Raw genomic sequence first — 19611 nt, 5'->3', positions numbered from 1 at the left:
GGAAAGAAATAACAAATTGGGAAATCTATATTTGCCTAACATACTACTAAGTGCTGTTGGTTGAGGAATAAATATTGGTCAGGAAATTGGGGAGAGCTCCCCTATTCTTCTTCAAAATAATGGGATCTTCTACTCCACCGACAAGGGTAGAGAGGTCCTCGATCTAATCCCTTATCTGAAGGATAGCCATTCTGATAGCGCAGTGCACTGTCAGCATTTCACTGGAGCTTCAGCCCTAATGTTGCACTCACATCTATGGAATGAGGCCTCATTCCACAGAACATACCATCACTTGTACATTCCTGTTCCTTCACTTCTGCACTTTCCGGCTCTTTAACCACAGAAGGAATGCTACTTTCAGTGGTCACTGCATTTGTCACATGAGTTACATAATCCGGTTCAGCTGCAAAACAGGAAGGAGAGTGCATTCTTAAAATTATGTACAGTAAAACCATTTAATATATCTGCATTATAAGCCCCTCAACGTTATAATTGTTTTTAGAACCTCCATATATTGTTTTATAGAATCATCCTATATTAATATGGGTTCACTTTCTTTTTTGTACAAGCGATTAACCATCCAGTGAGGGCCATTTTAGAAAAACACAACTTTAATTGGAAGTGGTATGTACTCTTCTATATAACATTTGGCATCATCTGATGAAAAAATCAACAAAGATTTCAATGAATCATGTGGAAACAAGAGCTGCGCCACTGGGAGCCCTCTATGAAGTGAGACAAATCAATTACTTCAATTTCTGAAGGTTTTGAAATATAATTAAGCAGATTTATGTTTTTTCTATTCTTAAGATTTTATGAATCATGTACTTTATATTTTTTATATGCTGCATACCATTTTAATTCTATGCTTCTCAGATTCTGAGCAAACAGCATGGTAGCCAAAATGATTTCTTGAACAATCTTAAGCAATAAAAAGTTTACGTTTTTATTGGGAGCTGATTACTGACCATCAATTAATGATGTTATTCTTCCAACTTACTAATTATTAATTGTTACTTTCTATGCCTGTTTCAGGTTTGATTTGTTGCTGTTTTATGAAAATGTTATTTAATTCAGATGTAAATATGACATACACTTCTAAGCATGAAGATGTAATTAACTGATGTAAAATGCAATTCATCTCCTCTAATACTTCACAAGGCAACATTATACTATTGGAAAACAAGGAGGCACATGAGAGATGCACAAAGACGTTCCCCTCATGTAGCACAGCTACATAAAAAATGATGTGTAGGTAACATGTGAGAGCAGCTGTTCATGTGCTGGATGACGATGAAGGACAATTTTGCAGTAAGGCACCGTGGAAAATGATAGAAAAATAACAGCATGTTCTCTGAAGTATTTTCACTTAAACGAGTAGAAAAGTAAAATGATTCTGTGGCAGGTTACACATCGGAGTGCATGGTACTGTACTATTGAAGTTTGCATTGCAGGTTGATTACGTTTCTGTGGCTGGTAAATCTATTTTTTTTTGTGGAGGGGTATTTCTAATTTTACTCTTTCAGGTGACTTTCTTTTTAAGTTTAAAAAATATTTGAATTATAATTACAAACAAATGCAAGTGTTCTTTTTCTTCTCCACCAAAAGTGAAATATTTAAAATTTTGTAAATTGCGTTGCATCTTAAACAGAACAAAGGTACAATGTAAACTACCTTTTTCAAAGGATTCATAATCAGCATGCATCTTCCTCCTTGCTATCCTAAGGTTTACCGTTTTTCCAGTGTTTCGTAAAGCATCAATCCCTTCTTGATTAGTAAATTCCTGAATATTAACCCCATCAACCTTTCAAAATAATATACAAAATTGTAACAAAGATCTGAGATTAGAAATGAAACATCCTAATGTTAACAAATGAAACCACCAATCTTAATACATTACAAGGTGTATTTGAGGTGCATTGTTTAAAGAAAATGAACATTGCTGCATCATGAACAGTTATGGATGAAGATTTGCCCAAAATAATTTTGTACTAGAAACATAGAAGATAGGAGCAGGAGGAGGCCATTTGGTCCTCCGAGCCTGCTCTGCCATTCATTACGATCATGGCTGATCATCCAACTCAATACCTTAATCCTGCTTTTTTCCCCAAAACCTTTGATCCTATTTCCCCCAAGTGCTATAACCAGCCACCTCTCGAATACATTCAATGTTTTGACATCAATCACTTCATGTGGTAATGAATTCCACAGGCTCACCACTCTTTGGTTGAAGAAATGCCTCCTCACTTCTGTTCTAAATGGTCTACCCTGAATCCTCAGACTGGGACCCCTAGTTCTGGACTCCTCCATCATAGAGAACATCCTCCCTGCATCCATCCTGTCTAGTCCTGTTAGAATTTTGTAAGTCTCTATGAGATCTCCCTCATTCGACTGAACTCCAGCAAAAACAATCCTAACCTAGTCAATTTCTCCTCATCAGTCTGCCATCCCCGGAATCTCCGCTGCACTCCCTCGACAGCAAGAACATCCTTCTTCAGTAAAGGAGACCAAAACTGCACACAATACTCTAGGTGGGGCCTCATCAAGGCCCTGTACAATGCAACAACACATCCCTGCTCCTGTACTTGAAACCTCTCGCAATGAAGGCCAACATGCCATTTGCCTTCTTTACCACCTGCTGCACCTGCATGCTTACCTTCGGTGAGTGGTACACAAGGACACCCAGGTCCCGCTGCACACTCCCCTCTCCCAATTTACAGTCATTCAGGTAGTAATCTGCCTTCTTGTTTTTGCTTCCAAAGTGAATAACCTCACATTTGTCCAAATTATACTGCATCTGCCATTGATTAGCCCACTCACCCAACCTGTCCAGATCATTCTGAAGGATCTCTGCATCCTCGTCACGGTTCACCCTCCCACCCAACTTGGTATCATCTACAAACTTTGAGATGTTACATTTTGTTCCCTCATCCAAATCATTAATATATATTGTGAATAGCTGGGATCCCAGCACCAACCCTGTGGCACCCAACTAGTTATTGCCTTCCAGTTTGAAAAGCACCCATTAATTCCTACTCTTTGTTTCCTCTCTGCTAACCAGTTTTCTATCCATCTCAATACACTTCCTCCAATCCCATGCACTTTAATCTTGCATGATAATCTCTTGTGCGGGACTTTGTCAAACGCTTTCTGAAAGTCCAAATGTACCACATCAACTGGTTCCCCCTTGTCAACTCTACTAGTTACATCTTCAAAGAATTCCAACAGATTTGTCAAGCATGATTTCCCCTTCATAAATCCATGCTGACACTGTCTGATCCTACCATTGCTTTCTGAATGCACTGCTATAAAGTCCTTGGTAATGAATTCAAGAATTTTCTCCATGACTGTTGTTAAGCTTACTGGTCTATAATTCACTGTTTTCTCTCTACCTCCCTTTTTGAATACTACGAGAGAATTTTACTAGAGAAGTAATATAAGCTGCAAACACATTGGGCCACTCTTTGTAAATCAGCAATATATATTTATGAAATACATTTTAAAAAACGCATCTTGAAAAATGAAACATACTACAGTCATCTGAGCACCTGGGATTTATGGTATTATTCAACAGAGAAAACAACTAGGCAACCAGTGTGATGTTCAACACAATTCTCCACGTTAACTTTAACTGGTGAAGATGTAAACATTTTGGCCCAGATTTTCAAGTCAGTGGCAGAGTGAGTGCATTCAGCTTTGGCTGTGATTTAAAATGCCCATGTACCATTTTGTGCTTCAGTCTTTACACCTTCCGGTCTTGTGAGGAGGCCAAGTAGTGAGTGTACTGCTAGCAGAGTCAAGCTCATTTTTGTCATGAACTGAAGATATGCCCCTTAAGGTCTGCTTTTAAATGGGATTGTCAACTCAAACACTACAGAATCTCCTTCACCAACTTAAATGACCTGGATGAGGAAGCGGAGGGATGGGTTGGTAAGTTTGCCGATGACACGAAGATTGGTGGGGTTGTGGATAGTCTGGAGGGATGTCAGAAGTTACAAAGGGACATAGATAGGATGCAAGACTGGGCAGATAAGTGGCAGATGGACTTCAGCCCAGATAAATGCGTCGTGGTCCATTTTGGTAGGTCAAATGGGATGAAGGAGTACAATATAAAGGGAAAGACTCTTAGTACTGTAGAGGATCAGAAGGACCTTGGGATCCGGGTCCATAGGACTCTAAAATCGGCCCCGCAGGTGGAGGAGGTGGTTAAGGAGGCGTATGGTGTGCTGGCCTTTATCAATCGAGGGATTGAGTTTAGGAGTCCGGGATAATGATGCAGCTATATGAGACCCTCGTCAGACCCCACTTGGAGTACTGTGCTCAGTTCTGGTCACTTCACTATAGGAAGGATGTGGAAAAGATTGAAAGGATGCAGAGGAGATTTACAAGGATGTTGCCTGGATTGAGTGGCATGCCTTATGAGGATAGGCTGAGGGAGCTCGGTCTTTTCTCCTTGGAGAGACGAAGGATGAGAGGAGACCTAATGGAGGTGTATAAGATGTTGAGAGGCATAGATCGGGTGGATTCTCAGAGGCTTTTTCCCAGGGTGGAAATGTCTGCTACGAGAGGACACAGGTTTAGGGTGCTGGGGGGTAGGTACAGGGGAGATGTTAGGGGTAAGTTTTTCACACAGAGGGTGGTGGGCGAGTGGAATCGGCTGCCGTCAGTGGTGGTGGAGGCGAACTCAATAGGGTCTTTTAAGAGACTCCTGGATGAGTACATGGAGCTTAATAGGATGGAGGGTTATAGGTAGGTCTAGAAGGTAAGGATGTGTTCGGCACAACTTGTGGGTCGAAGGGCCTGTTTGTGCTGTAGTTTTTCTATGTTTCTATGTTAACTTTTCCCCCAACCCAAACACCCAGAAAATGCTTAATCCTCTGATAGTATTAGTTCCCCCTTCACCAGACAATCTTCACCCCCGACAATGTTCATCCTCAATCCACTCTGACACCTGCTTATGTCCCTGTCTGGCAGGTGTCAGGGATTCCAGAAGGTGTGTTGCAACAAGGGAATGAGCATTGCTGGAAGGTGCATGAATCAGAGGGGACTGAGCATTGCTGGGTTGAGGAGGGGGTGGATCATCATTGGTAGGGAAAGTGAATCATCATCAGGAGGGGCGGTGGGCAGTGCAGGAAAGGCCAGTGTGCAGTGACGCAATGAGCGGTGAGCAGCACCGGGAGGGGCTAAATATTACAGGGGAGGTAGTTGGGGGGAGGGGCAAGGGGACCATTGCCGAAAGGGAAGGTGAACACTGATTGGATGAGTGATAGGGATGAACAATGTCAGAAGTGGTAGGGGTGATGCGGTGGTGGTGAACTTTGCTGGGGGAAGAGGGGTGAAAATTACCAGCCACTGAACATTGACAGAAGAGGAGGAGGGATGAACACTGTCAAAAGAGGGGTGAACATTGCTTGGAGGGGTCCAATGTTGTTGGGGGGACAGGTGGTGGTGAGAGAAATCAGCGTTGCTGTGAGTCCTTAAACACTGCAAATGATTTACTTAGAGCTGCGCTCCTCAGCAGGCTTTATACCTGCTAGGGAAAGCTCTAAGTTAATCTATGTAAAAACTAGGGTAAGTACAGGCTCAAGTTGCTATGGATATGGCTATCTCGTCCCACTGTTGTAGGGAATGGTGCAGCAATCCAAACAGGGTAAAACTGCTAATTGGAAATTTAAACTTTGTGTAATTATTGCATGCTTGTGCGAGGACGGACTTCCTCAGGGTCCCAAGGTACATCAGCAATTTAAGAGATTCAGGCTTTATTTTCAACACACTTGAACTTACCATTGCTTCTTCTATATTTTGCTCAGTTCTACAGATTAAACAAATTTATCAATTATACACAAAAAGTTTATCTTCTAAACTGTATATTGAACTGTGCAAAGTAATGCAATGTGGGACCATGTGGAGCTGTTTCTATGCCCCAGATTTTAATTATCCTCTGCAGTGCCTTCGGTAAACTAGGACTTCCTCTATTTTGGCTCATTGCAAGGAGGAGCCAGACTATGATAAATTGGACCAAGTCCACATCCAAATAACAGGGACAAGAACTGCTATTTGAAAGAAAATCAGTAATTAATCCAACCAAATAATACCTTAAAGCTTGGATAATATATCCCACCTGTAATATTACTGGGAAACATGTCAATAATAAAATAAGCAGGAATAAATTGATGACAAATATCACCAATTGAACAAAACTGAACAAAACATAATATTGTAAACTGGAATAAAATAATTATTGGATGCTGGAATGGTACTGTAAACAGGGTTTGCTCACGATATAGCTATCCATGTTTCAGAAAACCAAACAGAACATCAGCAAAATACAAAAGCATTCTTCTTAAACGAAGGGTTAATTTCATTTAAAGAAAAAATCTCTCAGTGGTGTACTTTGCACTGGCGTGAGTCAACACTCAAGCCTCTGCTTACCTTGGCAAGTTTTAATGAAAGGTCTAACTTCATTCTTTCTTTTATAAAACGTTTCAAAGTAGCAACTTGAATTTCTATAATGAGTCCTCAGACGCCATTCTGGGAATGTGTGTTGCACAATTAATTAGCATTATTGCAAATAGATACAATTCTTGTGAAGCACCTCTATGCTTCATAGAAACCCTTCTAACATTGATATTGCCTCTATGTGCCAATAGTTCAAAATAGACACCATGCTGCAATGTAAACTTGGTCATTGATGCTGTCTGGAAAGGGAAATGTGGATACAAAATATATCTGGAGGAAACAGAGAGAGTAGGAAAGATCTCAAACGGGGAGTTAGAAGGGCAAAAAGAGGTCACAAGATGTTCTTGGCAGGCAGGATTAAGGAGAATCCTAAGGCATTCTATTCATACGTTAGGAACAAAAGAGTTGTCAGGGAGAAAATCGGACCTCTCAGGGACAAAGGAGGGGAATTATGCTTAGAACCCAAGGGAATAGGGGAGATCCTAAATGAATACTTTGCATCGGTATTCACGAAGGAGAGGGGCGTGTTAACCGGGAGTGTCTCGGAGGGAGGTGTTGACCCGTTAGAGAAAATCTCCATTACAAGAGAGGAAGTGTTAGGTTTTTTAGGGAACATTAAAACTGACAAAGCCCCAGGGCCTGATGGCATCTATCCTCGACTGCTCAGGGAGACGAGAGGTGAAATTGCTGGGCCTCTGACGGAAATCTTTGTCGCTTCTTTGGACACGGGTGAGGTCCCTGAGGATTGGAGGATAGCGAATGTGGTCCCGTTGTTTAAGAAGGGTAGCAGGGATAACCCAGGAAATTATAGGCCGGTGAGCTTGACGTCCGTGGTAGGGAAGTTGTTGGAGAGGATTCTTAGAGACAGGATGTATGTGCATTTAGAACGAAACGATCTCATTAGTGACAGACAGCATGGTTTTGTAAGAGGGAGGTCGTGCCTTACAAATTTGGTGGAGTTTTTTGAGGAAGTGACAAAAACGGTTGATGAAGGAAGGGCCGTGGATGTCGTCTATATGGATTTCAGTAAGGCATTTGACAAAGTCCCACATGGCAGGTTGGTTAAGAAGGTTAAGGCTCATGGGATACAAGGAGAAGTGGCTAGATGGGTGGAGAACTGGCTTGGCCATAGGAGACAGAGGGTAGTGGTCGAAGGGTCTTTTTCCGGCTGGAGGTCTGTGACCAGTGGTGTTCCGCAGGGCTCTGTACTGGGACCTCTGCTATTTGTGATATATATAAATGATTTGGAAGAAGGTGTAACTGGTGTGATCAGCAAGTTTGCGGATGACACGAAGATGGCTGGAATTGCGGATAGCGAAGAGCATTGTCGGGCAATACAGCAGGATATAGATAGGCTGGAAAATTGGGCGGAGAGGTGGCAGATGGAGTTTAATCCGGATAAATGCGAAGTGATGCATTTTGGAAGAAATAATGTAGGGAGGAGTTATACAATAAATGGCAGAGTCATCAGGAGTATAGAAACACAGAGGGACCTAGGTGTGCAAGTCCACAAATCCTTGAAGGTGGCAACACAGGTGGAGAAGGTGGTGAAGAAGGCATATGGTATGCTTGCCTTTATAGGACGGGGTATAGAGTATAAAAGCTGGAGTCTGATGATGCAGCTGTATAGAACGCTGGTTAGGCCACATTTGGAGTACTGCGTCCAGTTCTGGTCGCCGCACTACCAGAAGGACGTGGAGGCATTGGAGAGAGTGCAGAGAAGGTTTACCAGGATGTTGCCTGGTATGGAGGGTCTTAGCTATGAGGAGAGATTGGGTAGATTGGGGTTGTTCTCCTTGGAAAGACGGAGAATGAGGGGAGATCTAATAGAGGTATACAAGATTATGAAGGGTATAGATAGGGTGAACAGTGGGAAGCTTTTTCCCAGGTCGGAGGTGACGATCACGAGGGGTCACGGGTTCAAGCTGAGAGGGGCGAAGTATAACTCAGACAACAGAGGGACGTTTTTTACACAGAGGGTGGTGGGGGCCTGGAATGCGCTGCCAAGTAGGGTGGTGGAGACAGGCACGCTGACATCGTTTAAGACTTACCTGGATAGTCACATGAGCAGCCTGGGAATGGAGGGATACAAACGATTGGTCTAGTTGGACCAAGGAGCGGCACAGGCTTGGAGGGCCGAAGGGCCTGTTTCCTGTGCTGTACTGTTCTTTGTTCTTGTTCTTTGTTCTTAAACAGTCTTTCAAATCTATTCTTATGCATCAATATGGCTCTCATCTTTGCCTGAAGGTAATAGGTTAAGGTCTCACTTCAGGGCACAAGACCTATGCATGACATCCCATTGCAGTATTAGTAGGGTGCTACACCGTCACAGGTGCAATGGCCCCTTGGAATTAATATTATTCCTTTCCCTGCCTGCTTCCCCAGGCTGAACGAGTCTGTATCCAATCTTGTTAATCTGAGATATGAAAGAAAAATCCTATCTATTACGAAGGCTTTTACCTTCACAATATTGTCTGGCTAAATAGCACACAGAGCTCTTAAGATTCTCTGATCAACATTCTTCTCCCATATACCAAAGTAATTAATTGTGCCTGACTATGAAGAATAACCTATGATTCAGTGAAAAATATAGCAAATATGAAGAATTATGATACAGAGTCCATTATTAAAGATGAGATCGCGGAGTACTTGGAAGCGCATGATAAAATAGGACTGAGTCAACATGGCTTCGTCAAGGGGAGGTCATGTCTGACAAATCTGTTAAGAGTTATTTGAGGCGGTAACAAGGAAGTTAGATAAAGGAGAACCAGTGGACGTGATTTATTTAGATTTCCAAAAGGCCTTTGACAAGATGCCGCATAGGAGACTGTTAAATAAGTTAAGAGCCCATGGTGTTAAGAGTAAGATCCTGGCATGGATGGAGGATTGGCTGACTGGCAGAAAGCAGAGAGTGGGGATAAAGCGGTCTTTTTCAGGATGGCAGCCGGTGACTAGTGGTGTGTCTCAGGGGTCAGTGCTGGGACCACAACTTTTCACAATATACATTAACGATTTGGAAGAAGGAACTGAAGACACTGTTGCTAAGTTTGCAGATGTTACAAAGATATGTAGAGGGACAGGTAGCATTGAAGAAGCAGGGGGGCTGCAGAAGGACTTGGACAGGTTAAGAGAGGGGACAAAGAAGTGGCAATATGGAATACAATGTGGAAAAGTGTGAGGTTATGCACTTTGGCAGGAGGAATGGAGGCATAGATTATTTTATAAATAGGGGAAATGCTTTGGAAATAAGAAACACAAAGGGACTTGGGGGTCCTTGTTCAAGATTTTCTTAAGGTTAACGTGCAGGTTCAGTCGACAGTTAGGAAGGCAAATGCAATGTTCGCATTCATATCGAAAGGGCTAGATTACAAGAGCAGGGATGTACCTCTGAGGCTGTGTAAGGCTCTGGTCAGACCCCATTTGGAGTTTTGGGCCCTGTATCTAAGGAAGGATGTGCTGGCCTTGGAAAGGGTCCAGAGGATGTTCACAAGAATGATCCCTGGAATAAAGAGCTTGTCGTATGAGAAACGGTTGAGGACTCTGGGTCTGTAGTCGTTGGAGTCCAGAAGGACGAGGGGGGATCTTATTGAAACTCACAGGTTACTGCAAGGCCTGGGTCGAGTGGAAGTGGAGAGGATGTTTCCACTAGTAGGAAAAACTAGAACCAGAGGGCACAACCTTAGACTACAGGGACGATCCTTTAAAACAGAGATGAGGAGGATTTTCTTCAGCCAGAGGGTGGTGAATCTGTGGAACACTTTGCTGCAGATAGCTGTGGAGGCCAGGTCATTGAGTGTCTTTAAGACCGAGATAGATAGGTTCTTAATTAATAAGGGGATCAGGGGTTATGGGGAAAAGGTAGGAGAATGGCGATGAGAAAAATATCAGCCATGATTGAATGGCGGAGCAGACTCGATGGGCCGAGTGGCCAAATTCTGCTACTATGTCTTATGGTCTAAGATAAAATGTCACTTACAGCAATGATCCTGTCATGAACCTGAATACGTCCACTCTGCTCTGCGGTACTTCCTGGTATTATGCTTTTCACAAAAATACCAGAGGTATCTGTAAATTATAATACCAAATTATTTTGTTCAGTAACTTCTCCAGTAATTCTGGTCTCTTTTGCATCCAATTTTAATTACTCCCCCTCTGGAGGCCATGTTTACACAACAAACAGCAAGCTTCTTCTCCTGTAGTCGAGTAAAGAACCAATTCCTACAGGGTGAACAAACACAGAAACATAGAAGATAGGAGCAGAAGGAGGGCATTTGGCCCTTCGAGCCTGCTCCGCCATTCATCACAATCATGGCTGATCGTCCAACTCAATAGCCGAATCTTGCTTTTTCCCCAAAACCTTTGATCCCATTCGCTCCAAGTGCTATATCCAGCCGCCTTTTGAATACATTCAATGTTTTGGCATCAATTACTTCCTGTGGTAATGAATTCCACAGGCTCACCACTCTTTGGGTGAAGAAATGTCTCCTCACCTCCGTCTTAAATGGTCTACTCTGAATCCTCAGACCTCTGGTTCTGGACTCCCCCACCATCGGGAATATCCTCCCTGCATCTATCCTGTCTAGTCCTGTTAGAATTTTATAAGTCTGTACAATATCCCCCCTGAATTCGCCTGAATTCCAGCAAAAACAATCCTAACCTAGTCAATCTCCCTCATACATCAGTCCCACCATCCCCAGAATCAGCCTGGTAAACCTTCGCTGCACTCCCTCGAGAGCAAGAACATTCTTCTTCAGAAAAGGAGACCAAAATTGCACACAATACTCTAAATGTGGCCTCACCAAGGCCCTGTATAATGCAACAACGCATCCCTGCTCCTGTACTCGAAACCTCTCGCAATGAAGCCAACATGCCATTTGCCTTCTTTACCACCTGCTGCACCTGCATGCTTACCTTCGGTGACTGGTGCACAAGGACATCCAGGTCCTGCTGCACATTCCCTTCTCCCAATTTACAGCCATTCAGTTGTAATCTGCCTTCTTGTTTTTGCTTCCAAAGTGAATAACCTCTCATTTGTCCAAATTATACTGCATCTGGCATTGATTAGCCCACTCACCCAACCTGTCCAGATCATTTTGAAGGATCTCTGCATCAATTCTGAACAAGTCAGAAAAAAGCAAAGGAGCATCTCCTTCCCCTCTTCTTCCAACTCTTTCATTCATCCAACTCCCAGCACTCTTGTGCAAAGTCACACTCCAGTGGTAAGTCACACTAAGAGGCCTGTATTTATGTGTTCTGAAGCTAAAGACTTTGTTCAGCCCCAGATACAAAGAAACCAGTTTAAGCTAGTTTGTTTAATTAACTAACTTCTACTGCTCTCCACTGAAGAGCTAGTATTTTCCTGCTTAAGCTTGGAGGAAATTTAGAATTTAAACAGTAAATTTAAGTTAGATGTTAAATGCTAAATGCAAAATAAATTAGATTTTTAGAAAGAGATTAAGATTCCCTCACTCATCCAATTCCCAGCATTCTGTTCAAAGTCACAACCTGGTTAGGAGTCAACCACATTACTTTGAGTCTGCAATTTCATTTAGACCAGACGAGTACAACAGATCTCCTGAAGGACAACTGTAAACTTGACTAGTTTTTATAACAATCTGAAAGTTTCATGGTCAGCATTACGGCAGCACGGTGGAACAGTGGATAGCACTGTTGCCTCACAGCACCAGAGACCTGGGTTCGATTCCCAGATTGGGTCACCGTCTGTGCGGATTCTGCACGTTCTCCCCGTGTCTGCATGGGTTTCCTTCGGGTGCTCCGGTTTCTTCCCACAGTCCGAAAGACGTGCTGGTTAGGTGCATTGGCCATTCTAAATTCTCCCTCAGTGTACCCAAACAGGTGCAAGAGTGTGGCGACTAGGGGATTTTCACAATAACTTTATTGCAGTGTTAATGTAAGACTACTTGTGACACTAGTAAATAAACTTTAAAAATCACTGGTAATAAGCTTTTAGCTCCTGATGTATTTCATTAATTGAGCTTAAACTCCCCAGCTGCTGTAGTGGGATTTGAATTTATGCTTCCGAATCAGTCTCGGGCTCTGGATTTCTAGTTCAGCAACATAAACACTATGCAACCATAACTGTTGTTACCACAAGGACACAAAGGACACCACTTCAAGGGTAGATCAGAGAAACATTTTTATGAGAGGCAGATGCAAGTCTATGGTGAGGCAGCAGGGCAGTGGGATTAGTTTTGGACTGCTTTTGCAAAGCAGTACCATCTACATGGGCTACAACAACTGGATCCACTCCCTCCGACTCCATGTTCCTCTGAAATCCTCAGCATATGTCCAGAACCCTGCCACTGGGCAGGAAACACAGCCTTCTGGATTCCTGCCCTCTGGGTCCACTTATCTGCCTCACTTGCATTCACACCAACCTGTCCCTGACCAAATCAGAAGACCTTATCGTAAGGAGTGTGACACACAAGATACAAGATCTCCAGGCAATGTTCCCCTTTCCCAATGCACTGTTAGCATCTCAGTCTCCAGCTCAGTTCTGTGGTTCTATTACCATAAAGACATTGGCTAAATGAAATTCCAGACACAAAGTAATGTAGAATGGCCTCCCGGTTCTTTCTAGTCCTTAATTCTTTGATTTGTGAACTCACCACCATGGGATGCACCAACATAACCAACAACTGTAATGCCCAGGCTTTGTCCATCTCTCTTGAGTTCAACGTTATCAATATCATAATCTTCTGCAGTAATCTATAAAGATCAAACAGAACACTTACCAAAGGATTTTAATATACATTAAGCTTGCACACAACATAAAGATACAGCATTTAACCAAACCAAACAGATTGTTTGTCAAATTATCCTTCAAATCAATCTGATTGTTTGGCAGAATTATACAATGGAAATATTTATTACACAAAAGGCAAGTTGGTGAGTCTGTTAGCCCATAAACATTTCAAAAGCCACTAAACCTTGTGCACAGATAAGGTGTCACCGGCAGAAAGACTGATTAGTTTTGGTGAAGGTGGAGATCCAGATCCTGGAATTTTTTAAAGGACACATTAACACTGGTGGCTTGGATGAATTGACCTTTTTTTAAAAAAAGGTTGTGGATTGTTTGAGAATGCTATGGATTATCTCAGCTGCTGATGTGTAATTTATCAAAGCTGTCAAGATGTGAGCAGAGTTTTCAGAGCATGTTATTAGGATATAGATGAACCTGAAGCCTCCTCCATGAGATGGAAGTTCTCAATAAAAATATATATTTTTTTCACCTTTGTAGTTACAGAGGATAAGATAGGGAAAGACTTCAAGGAAGAGATGCATAATTGCAATAACGTTGAGTTAATAAAGCATGGCTGAGGTACCCACTCTCTTGAGTGCCCTCTTCCACTTCCACTGGCTGCCGTCAGTGGTGGTGGAGGCAAACTCGATAGGTCTTTTGAGAGACTTCTGGATGAGTACATTGGACTTCATAGGATTGAGGGTTATAGGTAAGCTTATATATAAGCCTAGGTAGGTAGGGACATGACCAGTGCAACTTGTGGGCCGAAGGGCCTGTTTGTGCTGTATTCTTTCTATGTTCTATGTTCTTCACTCATCTTTTTATTGAAAATCCATACGCAGTGGAAGATTTAATTACTTAAATCTGAAATTCATAGACTTTTGCTAGCCAAGGGTCTAAAAGGATATTGCACCAACAAGATTAGAGTGGCCCAAGGCAGAAAAATCTGAAAATTAGTGGCCGACGATAAAAAATTCCAAAAGATTTTGTGACAAGGAATTATGTTATTGTAGCATTTTTTATGTGGTGAAATACAAATGCTTCTAGGCCAGTTCAAATAAGAGAAATTATTAGGTGTCAGGTGGGTAGTTCCCTTTGTCTACTTTCTGTTACCATCAAGACTGTAGACCAAATTGTATGTACCCAACCACAATAGCCTCAGCATTCAGTGCAGCTGGTAATATAGGATGAAGTCGAAACTAACAATAGAACATGACCTTAATGTATTACGCACATGTGAAATGAAGCAAAGGTCTATGACAGTGCTTAACAAATTATTTTCCAACATGACCCTACTTTAACTTGCCATTCTTTCTCAAGGGCAACTAGGGGGCAGACAGCAAATGCTGACCTTGCCAGCAAAGGTAAGGACGGTAGATTTCCTTCCTTAAAGGAATATTAGTGAACCTGATGGGTTTTTTCGACAATCAACAATGGTTTCATGGTCATGAGTAGATTCTTAATTCCAGATTTCTTTTTAAACTGAATTCAAATTCCACCATCTGCCATGGCAGGATTCGAACCCGGGTCCCCAGAACATTAGCTGAGTTTCTGGATTAATAGTCTAGTGATAATACCACTAAGCCATCGCCTCCGCATCTAATACTTCCTCCTCCCTGATTACAATGTCCGTATGTTTGTACTGTTCCTCTATTTTGTGAAAACAGACATGAAATATGTCATTAAGAACCAAGCAAACATCATCTAACTCTACGTACAATTTACTCTTTGGTCCCAAATAGGCCCTACTCTTTTTTTAAGTTATCTTCTTGCTCTTCACATATCTATAAAATATCTTTGTGTTTTCCTTTGTTTTACTTGCCAATATTGTATTCATGCCCTCTCCCTCTCTCTTTGTGTTCATAATTTTCCTTTAAATTTCATATCTACGCTTTTTATATTCCTTTGTTTTCTGCAGTATTGAGCCTTGATATTCGACATATGCTTCCCTTTTTCCCCTTATTGGCTTCTTTAAGTCTTTCTTTAAAGATGGTGCTATGATGTTATATGGGTATCTGACTGCAAATGTAAGAAATCTAACTAAATTTCAACAAGTATAATCATTATTGCCTTATTAGCAATAGGCAGCATGGTTTTGTGAAGGGGAGGTCGCGTCTCACAAACTTGATTAAATTGTTTGAGGAAGTAACAAAAAAAAATGACCAGGCAGGGCAGTGGATATTGTCTACATGGACTTTAGTAAAGCCTTCGATAAGGTTCCTCATGGCAGGCTGATACAGAAGGTGAAGTCATATGGGATTCAAGGTGAGCTGGTAAGATGGATACAAAACTGGCTTGGGCACAGAAAGCAGAGAGTAGCAGTGGAAGGATACTTTTCTAACTGGAGGTCTGAGACAAGCGGTGTTCCACAAGGATCAGTGCTAGAGCTCTGTTGTTTGTAATATATATGTAAATGATTTGGAAGAAAATGTAGGTGGTCTGATTAGTAAATTTGCAGATGAAACAAATATTGGGAGAGTTGCGGATAGTGAGGAGGATTGTCAGACAATATAGCAGGATATAAATCAGCTGGAGACCTGGGCCGAAAGAACTTAACCCGGACAAATGTGAGGTGATGCGATTTGGAAGGTCTACTACGGAAGGAAAATATACAGTAAATGGTGGAACCCTTAGAAATATTAGCATACAGAGGTATCTAGGCGTGCAGATCCACAGTTCCGTGAAGATGGCAACTCAGGTGGGCAAAGTGGTCAAGAAGGCATATGGGATGCTGGTCTTGATCCGTCGGGGTGTTGAGTATAGGAATTGGAAAATCATGTTGCAGTTGTATAAGACTTTGGTTAGGCTGCATTTGGAGTATTGTGTATCATTCTGGTCGTCATACTACCGGAAGGATGTCAATGCATTGGAAAGGGTGCAGATTTACCAGATTTTGCCTGGATTGGAGGATATGGATTATGAAGAAAGGTTGAACAAACTTGGATTGTTTTCATTGCAGCGTCGGAGGATGAGGAGGGACCTGATAGAGGTTTACAAGATTATGACAGGCTTGGGTAGAGTGGATAGTCAGAGTCTTTTTCCCAGGGTCAAAGGGTCAATTCCTTGGGGGCATAGGTTGAAAGTGAGAGGGGGAAAGTTTAAAAGAGATGTAAGGGACAAGCTTTTCACACAGACGGTGGTGAATGCCTGGAACGCGCTGCCAGAGGAGGTCGTGGAAGCAGAATCTATAACAATGTTCAAGAGGCATCTGGATAGATACATGAATACAGTAAGAAGTCTCACAACACCAGGTTAAAGTCCAACAGGTTTATTTGGTAGCAAAAGCCACTAGCTTTCGAAGCGCTGCTTCTTCATCAGGTGAGTGGGATTTCAGTTCACAAACAGGGCATATAAAGACACAAACTCAATTTACAAAATAATGGTTGGAATGTGACTCTTTACAGGTAATCAAGTCTTAAAGGTACCGACAATGTGAGTGGAGAGAGAGTTAAGCACAGGTTAAAGAGATGTGTACTGTCTCCAGCCAGGACAGTTAGTGAGATTTTGCAAGCCCAGGCAAGTCGTGGGGGTTACAGATAGTGTGACATGAACTCAAGATCCCGGTTGAGGCCGTCCTCGTGTGCGGAACTTGGCTATCAGTCTCTGCTCAGTGATTCTGCGCTGTCGTGCGTTGTGAAGGCCGCCTTGGAGTACGCTTACACTGAGCAGAAACTGATAGCCAAGTTCCACACAAATGAGGACGGCCTCAACCGGGATCTTGGGTTCATGTCACACTATCTGTAACCCCCACGACTTGCCTGGACTTGCAAAATCTCACTAACTGTCCTGGCTGGAGACAATACACATCTCTTTAACCTGTGCTTAACGCTCTCTCCACTCACATTGTCTGTACCTTTAAGACTTTATTACCTGTAAAGACTCACATTCCAACCATTATTTTGTAAATTGAGTTTGTGTCTTTATATGACCTGTTTGTGAACTGAAATCCCACTCACCTGATGAAGAAGCAGCGCTTCGAAACTAGTGGCTTTTGCTACCAAATAAACCTGTTGGACTTTAACCTGGTGTTGTGAGACTTCTTACCGTGTTTACCCCAGTCCAATGCCGGCATCTCCATATCATAGATACATGAATAGACAGGGAATAGAGGGACATGGACCACGTAGAGGCAAGAAAAGATTAGATTAAAGGGGCATCTGTGTCAACTTAGATTTGGTGGGCCGAAGGGCCTGTTCCTGTGCTGTACTGTTCTTTGTATTAGTTCAGATAATCAATCTGGTTATTTCAGCTGTGTTAATTCAGCTCTTCATTACTGGCTATATCGTTGGAGCTCTCCCAAGAAGCCATTAGACTCACTGATTTTAAAAAAATAAACAGCAAATTTAAATTCTTGCAACAATTTTAAATTGCATAACTATTCAAATACGAAAGAAATTCATCACTATTAACTATGTCTATTTTTATTTTAAAACAGGGACCTTGAAATTGATTTTTATTTATTTTGCCATACTAAGCACCAGATTTCCGGATAATTTAGGGAATAAAATTGGATTAAAATATTTTCTTTTTTTCTCTGGCACTAAAGCCCAAATTTAACACGAACAAATGGAATGCAAGACATTTGTTACAGATCAAAACCTTATGTGGTCAACTAATTCAGCAGATGGATCATGGTCTAACTCCTGAACACAACAAAGCCAAGAAGGATGGGACCAACTCTTGCAAATACTCTGACACTACTTGGTTTCCACAATGGATGTAGTCCAATTCAAGCACAGTACAAGTGCACTGGACTGCCTGGAAACTTCCCAAATTTAGTTTGGAAACTTAATATTGAGAGCGAAACAATTATCCTGCCCATAATCACAAAACATTAAAAACTAAGTGCCCAGGACACAAAGTTCCATGCAAAAGCTGAATCTGCTGCTTGCAAATCTTGATCCTGAGGCTTACATTTGTAACAGAATGGCACCAATCATAAAAGTCCACATACAAAATTGCCTGCAAATATATTAATTGCAATTCTCACTCCAAGAGACTGCTAAATATATGAAATGAAAAAAATAACATGTTAAATGAGTAGAATGAGTAGAAATATCAGTGGAATCCCTCCTGAAGAGAAATATCCTACCCTCACATTTATGCCAAAAAAAGAAAAATTGGTTGGATCTAGTCTGGCTTCCTAATGTAATTTGGGGTTCTGGTCCAGGACCGTAACATTATAGACAAACATAGAAGAGTATTTATGTGTAGTATACTCCCACAAAAACAAGTTAGCAGTTCATTTATTTTGTAATGCTGTTGAGAAATGAGTGGAAATGTTTTTATGGGAGCTTCACTTGAGTGAGGCGAAGGAGGTCCATAAATGGATCCTTAAACAAGTTGAACTTACAAAATGCCTATCAAAATATATGACCTCCAGTTATGTCATAATCCAACAAACAGCCTGAAAAACTGACTGAATGCCACATTCTTACAACTCATGAAACAAGAAATTGGAGAACATTAAAAGGATAGGCTCAATTTAATATCCACATGCAAAGTAACTACAGGGAAAAAAATAACCCCTTTGCTTGTTAAAAAAAACAGGAATCCATAATTCATCAACTCTTTCCCCGCCATTAACAGGCCATGGAATCAAATACCAATAGCTTCAGACTCCTGTTCAGCACTCAAGACAGCACTTTCTCCTCTAAACCCACACCATTGCATCTGGAAGATCATCTCAAGCCAACTCTTTGAAGCCCAGTTGTCCATGGTCCCCTTTTACATTTCTTTCATTTGAAGAGGTTTTGAAAGAAAGACTTACCATTCTCTTTAATATATTAGGAATAAAGTGGAAAACATTCCAATTTTTAAGAGGATCAATCTTCACTTTGATGAGTATACAATTCCCAAGTAGAAATGTTCACAAATATACAGTCCTTGCATTTCTGTGATTCAATAGTACTTACAGCATTAGAATGGTCCTGAGAAGGCATCAGGGCAGGAATAACTGCAGGAGATTTGAAAGGAAAGTCTTCACATGGATCTCTTGCCACCACCATGTGGACTCGATTACCGCAGTTTCTCAACACCTGAGCAATTTGTTCACTTCCCATTCCCTGGACATCAGTGCCTCCAATCTGGAGTATATGATCACCTGTTCTAAGCCGTCCATCCTAAAAACATGCAATAAAATCTTTAAATTACTGCTTACAATTTGGTAACATGAAGGAATGGAGACAGATTAAGGGGACAAAGTGTAATTGGATTTCCAAACAGCATTTAAAAAGGTGCCACAAGGAAGGTTAATTAAGAGCTCATGGTGTTGGGGATGATGCATAAGACTAAATAAAGGATTGGCTCACATATAGAAAATAGGAAGTCGGGATAAATGGATCATTTCCAGGTTGGTAAGCTGTAACAGATGGAGTGTTGCAGGGGTC

At 41.7% G+C, this 19611-nt stretch overlaps 1 protein-coding gene across 1 annotated transcript in view; it reads right to left on the bottom strand.

Annotated features, from left to right (window-relative positions):
• The window catches only part of patj (PATJ crumbs cell polarity complex component), a 364256-nt gene that overhangs the window by 320957 nt on the left and 23688 nt on the right, over nucleotides 1-19611 (bottom strand). Inside the window, exons 8-12 of the mRNA XM_078218535.1 lie at nucleotides 19138-19344; nucleotides 13089-13188; nucleotides 10436-10524; nucleotides 1675-1804; nucleotides 287-403 (exon numbers count right to left, since the gene is read on the bottom strand). Of these exons, the coding sequence (XP_078074661.1) occupies nucleotides 287-403; nucleotides 1675-1804; nucleotides 10436-10524; nucleotides 13089-13188; nucleotides 19138-19344 (643 nt within the window). The remainder of the gene's footprint in view (nucleotides 1-286; nucleotides 404-1674; nucleotides 1805-10435; nucleotides 10525-13088; nucleotides 13189-19137; nucleotides 19345-19611) is intronic.

This window comes from Mustelus asterias, chromosome 8 (assembly GCF_964213995.1).
Source record: "Mustelus asterias chromosome 8, sMusAst1.hap1.1, whole genome shotgun sequence".
NCBI classification, from domain to species: Eukaryota; Metazoa; Chordata; class Chondrichthyes; order Carcharhiniformes; family Triakidae; genus Mustelus; species Mustelus asterias.
This window is presented reverse-complemented; position numbering and strand designations above follow the sequence as displayed.